This window comes from Oncorhynchus gorbuscha, unplaced genomic scaffold (genome assembly GCF_021184085.1).
Source record: "Oncorhynchus gorbuscha isolate QuinsamMale2020 ecotype Even-year unplaced genomic scaffold, OgorEven_v1.0 Un_scaffold_10810, whole genome shotgun sequence".
Classification (NCBI taxonomy): domain Eukaryota; kingdom Metazoa; phylum Chordata; class Actinopteri; order Salmoniformes; family Salmonidae; genus Oncorhynchus; species Oncorhynchus gorbuscha.
This window is the reverse complement of record NW_025753501.1, coordinates 665-10,603: the sequence shown is the minus strand read 5'-3', so window position 1 is coordinate 10,603 and position 9,939 is coordinate 665. Positions and strand designations below refer to the sequence as shown.

General features: G+C 48.7%; 1 protein-coding gene across 1 annotated transcript; it reads right to left on the bottom strand.

The window, feature by feature from the left end:
- Positions 1 to 3,208: 3,208 nt before the first annotated feature.
- LOC124030356 (lysosomal-trafficking regulator-like) lies at positions 3,209 to 9,202 on the bottom strand. The gene is made up of 3 exons (XM_046341732.1): positions 8,975 to 9,202; positions 6,688 to 6,863; positions 3,209 to 3,290 (listed from the first exon to the last, which is right to left on the bottom strand). Exons 1-2 carry the CDS (start codon positions 9,200 to 9,202, stop codon positions 6,759 to 6,761), a joined length of 333 nt encoding a protein of 110 aa, XP_046197688.1. The 3' UTR covers positions 3,209 to 3,290; positions 6,688 to 6,758.
- Between the last annotated feature and the right edge of the window lie 737 nt (positions 9,203 to 9,939).

The window sequence follows — 9,939 nt, the reverse complement described above, 5'->3', positions numbered from 1 at the left end:
ACCAACATTATAAACTGGTTACCAACATTATAAACTGGTTACCAACATTATTAGAACAGTAAACAAGTCATTATATTATAAACTGGTTACCAACATTATTAGAACAGTAAACAAGTCATTATATTATAAACTGGTTACCAACATTATAAACTGGTTACCAACATTATTAGAACAGTAAACAAGTCATTAATTATAAACTGGTTACCAACATTTTCAGAACAGTAAACAAGTCATTATATTATAAACTGGTTACCAACATTATAAACTGGTTACCAACATTATTAGAACAGTAAACAAGTCATTATATTATAAACTGGTTCCCAACATTATAAACTGGTTACCAACATTATAAACTGGTTACCAACATTATTAGAACAGTAAACAAGTCATTATATTATAAACTGGTTCCCAACATTATAAACTGGTTACCAACATTATAAACTGGTTACCACATAAAATGGTTACCAACATTATTAGAACAGTAAACAAGTCATTATATTATAAACTGGTTACCAACATTATTAGAACAGTAAACAAGTCATTATATTATAAACTGGTTACCAACATTATAAACTGGTTACCAACATTATAAACTAGTTACCAACATTATAAACTGGTTACCAACATTATTAGAACAGTAAACAAGTCATTATATTATAAACTGGTTACCAACATTATAAAAACTAGTTACCAACATTATAAACTGGTTACCAACATTATTAGAACAGTAAACAAGTCATTATATTATAAACTGGTTACCAACATTATTAGAACAGTAAACAAGTCATTATATTATAAACTGGTTACCAACATTATAAACTGGTTACCAACATTATTAGAACAGTAAACAAGTCATTCAATTATAAACTGGTTACCAACATTATTAGAACAGTAAACAAGTCATTATATTATAAACTGGTTACCACATAAAATGGTTACCAACATTATTAGAACAGTAAAGAAGTCATTATATTATAAACTGGTTCCCAAAATTATAAACTGGTTACCAACATTATAAACTGGTTACCAACATTATTAGAACAGTAAAGAAGTCATTATATTATAAACTGGTTCCCAACATTATAAACTGGTTACCAACATTATAAACTGGTTACCACATAAAATGGTTACCAACATTATTAGAACAGTAAACAAGTCATTATATTATAAACTGGTTCCCAACATTATAAACTGGTTACCAACATTATTAGAACAGTAAACAAGTCATAATATTATAAACTGGTTTAACATTATAAACCAGTTACCAACATATAAACTGGTTACCAACATTATCAGAACAGTAAACAAGTCATTATATTATAAACTGGTTCCCAACATTATAACCCTAACTCTATGTGGGAGACTCCCAGTACTCACCCGGTCGTGTGTGAGTTGTTCAGTGTAACCCCCCCCAGTACTCACCAGTCGTGTGTGAGGTTGTTCAGTGTAACCCCCCTCCCAGTACTCACCGGTCGTGTGTGAGGTTGTTCAGTGTAACCCCCCAGTACTCCCAGTCAGTTTTTACTCAGTACTCACCAGTCGTGTGTGAGTTGTTCAGTGTAACCCCCCAGTACTCACCAGTCGTGTGTGAGTTGTTCAGTGTAACCCCCAGTACTCACCAGTCGTGTGTGAGTTGTTCAGTGTAACCCCCAGTACTCACCCCGGTCGTGTGTGAGTTGTTCAGTGTAACCCCCAGTACTCACCAGTCGTGTGTGGGTTGTTCAGTGTAACCCCCAGTACTCACCGGTCGTGTGAGTTTGTTCAGTGTAACCCCAGTACCCAAGTGTGTGTGAGTTGTTCAGTCAACCCCCAGTACTCACGGTCATGTGGGACATTTCAGTGTAACCCCCCAGTACTCACCAGTCGTGTGTGAGTTGTTCAATTAACCCCCAGTACTCACCAGTCGTGTGTAGGTTGTTCAGTGTAGCCCCCCAGTACTCACCAGTCGTGTGTGAGTTGTTCAGTCTTAACCCCCCAGTACTCACCAGTCGTGTGTGAGTTGTTCAGTGTAACCCCCAGTACTCACCAGTCGTGTGTGAGTTGTTCAGTGTAACCCCCAGTACTCACCGGTCGTGTGTGAGTTGTTCAGTGTAACCCCCAGTACTCACCAGTCGTGTGTGAGTTGTTCAGTGTAACCCCCAGTACTCACCGGTGGGTGTGTGAGTTGTTCAGTGTAACCCCCCAGTACTCACCAGTCATGTGTGAGTTGTTCAGTGTAACCCCCCAGTGCTCACGGTCATGTGTGAGTTGTTCAGTGTAACCCCCAGTACTCACCAGTCGTGTGTGAGTTGTTCAGTGTAACCCCCCCCAGTACTCACCAGTCGTGTGTGAGTTGTTCCAGTGTAACCCCCAGTACTCACCGGTCATGTGTGAGTTGTTCAGTGTAACCCCCCAGTACTCACCAGTCGTGTGTGAGTTGTTCAGTGTAGCCCCAGTACTCACCAGTCGTGTGTGAGTTGTTCAGTGTAACCCCCAGTACTCACCAGTCGTGTGTGGATGTTCCCAGTGTAACCCCCAGTACTCACCAGTCGGTGTGTGAGTTGTTCAGTGTAACCCCCCAGTACTCACCGGTCGTGTGTGAGTTGTTCAGTGTAACCCCAGTACTCACCGGTCGTGTGTAGTTGTTCAGTGTAACCCCCCCCCAGTACTACAGTCGTGTGTGAGTTGTTCAGTGTAACCCTCTCCCCAGTACTCACCGGTCGTGTGTGCAGTTGTTCAGTGTAACCCCCCAGTACTCACCAGTCGTGTGTGAGTTGTTCAGTGTAACCCCCCAGTACTCACCGGTCGTATGTGAGTTGCTGCACCAGTTCCTGCCAGTGTCTTGAGGCGCTGAGGTCTATCTTGTAGAGTCCTCTAATGTGCTGGATCACCTTCTTCCTCTCCATACCCTGTCGCAGAGACACATTCTGGGTGATGTCGGCTGCGATCTTAGAGATGTCCTTGGACTTGCCGTCCAGACGCTGGATCAGACTGGAGAGAGACGGACAATACATTGGTTTAAAACATTGTCAGCTGGAATCCTTGCCTCTGTTCTTAGTTTCTGAATTCCTCTCAAAGTACATCGGAGCTGAGGATCTAGTTCCAATGTCCCTCCTCTGACCTCCTCCTCCAATGAGCTTTGAGAGAAATGGAGGGAACAAGTATGGGGAAAGTAAGGATTTGACTGGTGGTAAGACACGGCTCTAGAGTCTCAACTGAACCAATCATGCTTCACCTTTCTGTGTGTTGGAAATTTTCTTCTCCCAGGCCAGTTTACTGCTCTTCTCGTCCGCCTCGTATTTCAGCTGTTCCTGTGAGATGAAACAGAGGCATGAATGAGACTGAGATGAAAACGGGACAGGGCTGGGACCTCAGTGAGATGAAACAGGGCATGGAATGAGACTGACATGAAACGGGACAGGGCTGGGACCTGTGAGATGAAACGATCAGAGATGTTATAGGTAAGGGTAGGTCAGAGATGTTATAGGGTAAGGTCAGAGATGTTATAGGGTAAGGTCAGAGATGTTATAGGGTAAGGTCAGAGATGTTATAGGGTAAGGTCAGAGATGTTATAGGGTAAGGTCAGAGATGTTATAGGGTAAGGTCAGAGATGTTATAGGGTAAGGTCAGAGATGTTATAGGGTAAGGTCAGAGATGTTATAGGGTAAGGTCAGAGATGTTATAGGGTAAGGTCAGAGATGTTATAGGGTAAGGTCAGAGATGTTATAGGGTAAGGTCAGAGATGTTATAGGGTAAGGTCAGAGATGTTATAGGGTAAGGTCAGAGATGTTATAGGGTAAGGTCAGAGATGTTATAGGGTAAGGTCAGAGATGTTATAGGGTAAGGTCAGAGATGTTATAGGGTAAGGTCAGAGATGTTATAGGGTAAGGTCAGAGATGTTATAGGGTTAGGGTAAATTAGGAACACCTGTTCTGAGGAACGCCCCCAGAACAGCCTCAATTCTTTGGAGCGTTCCTCAGGGATACTGGCCCATGTTGACTAATGCTTCCCACAGTTGTGTCCAGTTGGCTGGATGTCCTTTGAGTGGTGGATCATTCTTGATACACACAGGAAACTGTTGAAACCTAATCCATTCTTGAACCACAGGAAACTGTTGAACCCTAATCCATTCTTGAACCACAGGAAACTGTTGAACCCTAATCCATTCTTGAACCACAGGAAACTGTTGAACCTAATCCATTCTTGAACCACAGGAACAGCTGTCTGAACCTTAATCCATTCTTGAACCACAGGAAACTGTTGAACCCTAATCCAACTCAATATTAGGAAGACATTCCTAATGTTTTGTAAACTCAGTGTAGGTCCATTATAATTTATATGTACTCTTTTCATCCATTTTTAGACTTTCTAGAAGTGGCCTGGGGGTTTCTGTTAAACATAAACGCCACAATTTCATTTGTTTTTACTAAGTTACAGTTCATATCAGGAAATCAAGTCAATTGAAATAAGTTCATTAGGCCTAATCTATGCGATTTCACATGACTGGGAATACAGATATGCATCCGTTGGTCACAGATACCGTAAAGGAAAAAGGTAGGGCGTGGATCAGAACACCAGTCAGTATCTGGTGTGGATCAGAACACCAGTCAGTATCTGGTGTGGATCAGAACACCAGTCAGTACCTGGTGTGGATCAGAACACCAGTCAGTACCTGGTGTGGATCAGAAAACCAGTCAGTATCTGGTGTGGATCAGAAAACCAGTCAGTATCTGGTGTGACCAGATCCTCATGCAGCGCGACACATCTCCTTCACATAGAGTTGAACAGGCTGTTGGTTGTGGCCTGTGGAATGTTGTTCCACTCCTCTTCATTGGCTGTGTGAAACTGCTGGATATTGGCGGGAACTGGAACATGCTGTTATACACATCGATCCAGAGCCTCCCAAACATGCTCAATAGGTGACATGTCAGGTGAGTATGCAGGCCATGGAAGAACTGGGACATGCTGTCATACACATCGATCCAGAGCATCCCAAACATGCTCAATAGGTGACATGTCAGGTGAGTATGCAGGCCATGGAAGAACTGGGACATGCTGTCATACACATCGATCCAGAGCATCCCAAACATGCTCAATAGGTGACATGTCTGGTGCGTATGCAGGTCATGGAAGAACTGGGACATTTTCAGCTTCCAGGAATTGTGTACAGATCCTTGCGACATGGGGCCGTGTGTTATCACGCTGAAACAGGAGGTGATGGTAGAGGATGAATGGCTCGACAACGGGCCTCAGGATCTCGTCATGGTATCTCTGAGCATTCAAATTGCCATTGACAAATTTCAATTGTGTTCGTAGTCTGTAGCTTATGCCTGCCTACACCATAACATTTATGGGATCTTTTATTTCAGCTCATGAAACATGAGACCAACACTTTACATGTTTCAGTATATAAATGAAACGGCAAGTCTAAAATAGCCTCCTGTCCCTATTAATAGCCGAGCAATGGCATACATTTCAGCAAGTAAACACCTGTTTCAGATAAACGCCTGGTCTAAATGATTTGTTACCATGAATTACCATGAATTGTTTACAAGGTTTAATGTTTGACTTGTTACATTAAATAATTCAGGAATGACAAAAAAAATTACGACAATTTTTATCGACAGCAAGGAACTGCTAGCCATTGGCTGCTAACAGCTAAGAACTGCTAGCCATTGGCTGCTAACAGCTAAGAACTGCTAGCCATTGGCTGCTAACAGCTAAGAACTGCTAGCCATTGGCTGCTAACAGCTAAGAACTGCTAGCCATTGGCTGCTAACAGCTAAGAACTGCTAGCCATTGGCTGCTAACAGCTGAGAACTGCTAGCCATTGGCTGCTAACAGCTAAGAACTGCTAGCCATTGGCTGCTAACAGCTAAGAACTGCTAGCCATTGGCTGCTAACAGCTAAGAACTGCTAGCCATTGGCTGCTAACAGCTAAGAACTGCTAGCCAGTGGCTGCTAACAGCTAAGAACTGCTGCCATTGGCTGCTAACAGTTGAGAACTGCTAGCTAACTGGCAAATAAATAAATAGAAGCCTGGTAAGCACGAAAACAGTCAACTTTGGGAGTACAGACCCCCAGCAATTAAGTGATCGCCCTCAAGTGGCGAAAGTAAGAACTGATGAAAATACAGAAAAAGAGGAGTATAATTATTCAGTCAATGAAAAGTTGTTTATGTTTTTGAGGCATACTAAGACAAAATAAAGGTGACACAGTGAGTAAATGATAACACATTAGTGCAGGAAATGAATGGTGGAGTTAAACAACTATGTAAACTATATTGTGTACATTAAGGAAATAGAAGCCCGTCTCTAAATAGAAGCCCGCTCTCTAAATAGAAGCCCGTCTCTAAATAGAAGCCGATCTCTAAATAGAAGCCCGTCTCTAAATAGAAGCCCGTCTCTAAATAGAAGCCCGTCTCTAAATAGAAGCCCGTCTCTAAATAGAAGCCCGTCTCTAAATAGAAGCCCGTCTCTAAATAGAAGCCCGTCTCTAAATAGAAGCCAGTCTCTAAATAGAAGCTCGTCTCTAAATAGAAGCCTGTTCAGTGATTAAAGCAAAAACACCCGGTTAATGAATTGAAGTTTTACAGAATATATGTCTATATTTTTTTACTCAAACCTCCCCGGACTGGATCCGGCCTGTGGGCCGTAGTTTGCATACCTGTATTATAGAGTAAGGTTACAGGGTCAGGGTAAAGGTTACCTCTTTGATGGCCTTCAGTAGGTCTGGTTTGTGCGGTGCGCTGGGCGGGATGCAGCGATGACCCCACAACTTCAGTGACGCCATGAAATTGCCCAGAGTACTCTGCTCCTCTTGGTCAGAGCATCTTTATGGTCATGGAGCATCTCATACAGATACATGGCTAGCTTGGGACCATGCTGAGAGAGGAGAGAGAGGAGAGGGAGAGAGGAGGTGGGAGAGGGAGAGAGAGGAGAGGGAGAGAGGAGAGGAGGATGAGAGAGGAGGGAGATGAGAGAGGAGAGAAGAGAGGAGAGAAGAGAGGGAGAGAAGAGAGGGAGAAGAGAGGGGAGAAGAGAGGGGAGAAGAGAGAGGAGAAGAGAGAGAGGGGAGAGGGGAGGAGAGAGGAGAGGGAGAAGAGAGGGGAGAAGAGAGGGAGGGGAGAGAGGAGAGGGGAGGGGAGAGGGAGTGGAGAGGGAGTGGAGAGGCAGAGAGGAGGGGGAGAGGGAGGAAAGAGCGAGAGAGGAGAGAGGAGAGAGGAGGGAGAGAGAAGAGAGGGGGAGAAGAGAGGGAGAAGAGAGGGGAGAAGAGAGGGGAGAAGAGAGGGAGAAGAGAGGGGAGAAGAGAGGGGAGAAGAGAGGGGAGAAGAGGGGAGAAGAGAGGGGAGAAGAGAGGGGAAGAAGAGGAGAGAGGGGAGAGAGGGAGAGAGGGGAGAGGGGAGAGGAGAGAGGAGAGGGGAGGGAGAGAGGAGAGAGGGAAGAGGAGGAGAGGGAGAGGGAGGGGAGTGAGAGGGGGAGGGGGTGGGAGGGAGAGTGGGAGGGAGGGGGAGGGGAGTGGAGAGGGGAGAGGGGAGGAGAGAGGGAGAGGGGAGTGGAGAGGGGAGAGAGGAGTGGAAGAGAGAGAGAGGAGAGGGGAGTGGGGAGAGAGGAGAGGGGAGAGAGGAGAGAAGAGAGAGGAGAGAGAGAGGGGAGGAGAGAGGGGAGAAGAGAGGGGAGAAGAGAGGGGAGAAGAGAGGGGAGAAGAGAGGGGAGAAGAGAGGGGAGAAGAGAGGGGAGAAGAGAGAGAAGAGAGGGAGAAGAGAGGGGAGAAGAGAGGGGAGAAGAGAGGGGAGGAGAGAGAGAGAGAGAGGAGAGAGGAGAGGGGGAAAGAGAGAGAGGAGGGAAAGAGAGAGGGAGAGGGAAAGAGAGAGGGAGGGGGAAAGAGAGAGGGGAGGGGAAAGAGAGAGGGAGGGGGAAAGAGAGAGGGGAGGGGAAAGAGAGAGGGAGGGGGAAGAGAGAGAGAGGGGGTGAGAGAGGAGGAGGTGAGAGAGGAGGGGGTGAGAGAGGAGGGTGGGAGAGAGGAGGTGTGAGAGAGGAGGGGGAGAGAGAGAGGGAGAGAGAGAGGAGGGGGAGAGAGAGGAGGGGGAGAGAGGAGGGTGAGAGGAGGAGGGGAGAGAGAGAGGGGAAGAAGAGAGGAGGGGAAGAGAGAGGAGGAGGAAGAGAGAGGAGGGGGAGAGAGAGGAGGGGAGAGAGGAGGGGAGAGAGAGGAGGGGGAGAGAGAGGAGGGGGAGAGAGAGGAGGGGGAGAGAGAGGAGGGGGAGAGAGAGAGGAGGGGGAGAGGGAGAGGGGAAGAGAGAGAAGGGGAGAGAGGGAGGGGGAGAGAGGGGAGGGGGAGAGAGAGGAGGGGGAGAGAGGGAGAGGGAGAGGAGGAAGAGAGAGAAGGGAGGGGGAGGGAGAGAGGGGGGGAGGGAGGGAGAGAGGGGAGGGGAGGGAGAGAGGGGAGGGGAGGGAGAGGGAGGGGAGGGAGAGAGGGAGGAGGGGAGGGGAGAGAGAGAGGGGAGAGGGAGGGAGAGAGAGGAGGGGAGAGAGAGGAGGGGAGAGAGAGGAGGGGAGAGAGAGGAGGGGGAGAGAGAGGAGGGGAGAGAGAGAGGAGGGGGAGAGAGAGGAGGGGGAGAGAGAGGAGGGGGAGAGAGAGGAGGGAGAGGGGGAGAGAGGGAGGGGGAAAGAGAGAGGGAGGGGGAGAGAGAGGAGGGGAGAGAGGGAGGGAGAGAGGGGAGGGGGAGAGAGGGAGGGAGAGGGGAGGGGGAGGGGGAAAGAGAGAGGGAGGGGGAGAAGGGTTCGTGAGTCAATTTGAGTGCTTGAGTAACTCGCCCCTCTCGCCCGCCCTCCTCGCCCCTCTCTCGCCCTCTCTCTTTCAATCTTGCTCTCTCTCGATCACTCTCTCTCAACCTTTCATTCATTCACTCTCTCGCTCGCTCTCATCCTCTCACCAGGGCTGAGGCTCTCCCTGAGGATGTTTAGGCTCAGCCCTAACAGCGACCCCGACCTCTTACCTCTAAACCGGGGCTGAGGCTCTCCTTGAGGAAGTCAGGGTTTGCAGGGTCGAACACAAACTCTAGAGCCTCCTTCCTGTCCCTGAGGGGTAATGCAGGGGAGAGGGTGTGCACCAAGAGACGTCCGATCTGAACCCTGAAGGTGTCCCGACATGACCACAGGATCCTCCTCCACTGCTGCCTGGGGGCCCCACCACGGCCCGTACTGCCCTGGGAGAACAACCACATTATGAGGAAGTCATTTTTTGTATAATATGTTTCCACCCTTTTTCAAACCAGATACAAATGAGAAAAAGACGACATCTCCTCCAAACCCCGTCCCCAGTGCCCGGTCCAAACCCCCGGTCAAACCCCGTCCCGGTCAAACCCCCGTCCCCGGTCAAACCCCCGTCCCCGGTCAAACCCCGTCCCGGTCTAAACCCCGTCCCAGTGCGTCAAACCCCGTCCCAGTGCCCGGTCAAACCCCCGTCCCCAGTGCCGGTCAAACCCCGTCCCCAGTGCCCGAGTCAAACCCCGTCCCCAGTGCCCGGTCAAACCCCGTCCCCAGTGCCCGGTCAAATCCCCGTCCCCAGTGCCCGGTCAAACCCCGTCCCCAGTGCCCGGTCAAACCCCGTCCCCAGTGCCCGGTCAAACCCCGTCCCCAGTGCCCGGTCAAACCCCCGTCCCCAGTGCCCGGTCAAACCCCGTCCCAGTGCCTGGTCAAACCCCGTCCCCAGTGCCCGGTCAAACCCCGTCCCCAGTGCCCGGTCAAACCCCCGTCCCCAGTGCCCGGTCAAACCCCGTCCCCAGTGCCCGGTCAAACCCCGTCCACAGTGCCCGGTCAAACCCCGTCCACAGTGCCGGTCAAACCCCGTCCACAGTGCCCGGTCAAACCCTCGATCCCACAGTGCCCGGTCAAACCCCCCGTCCACAGTGCCCGGTCAAACCTCCGTCCACAGTGCCCGGTCAAACCTCCGTCCACAGTG

Excerpts from the sequence above, each read along its gene's own strand:
- LOC124030356 (XM_046341732.1), bottom strand. The coding sequence starts at position 9,202 with ATGTGGTTGTTCTCCCAGGGCAGTACGGGCCGTGGTGGGGCCCCCAGG. Across the intron at positions 6,864-8,974 it reads GCCTCAGCCCCGGTTTAGAG|CATGGTCCCAAGCTAGCCAT; the intron begins GTAAGAGGTCGG and ends CTCCTCTCTCAG.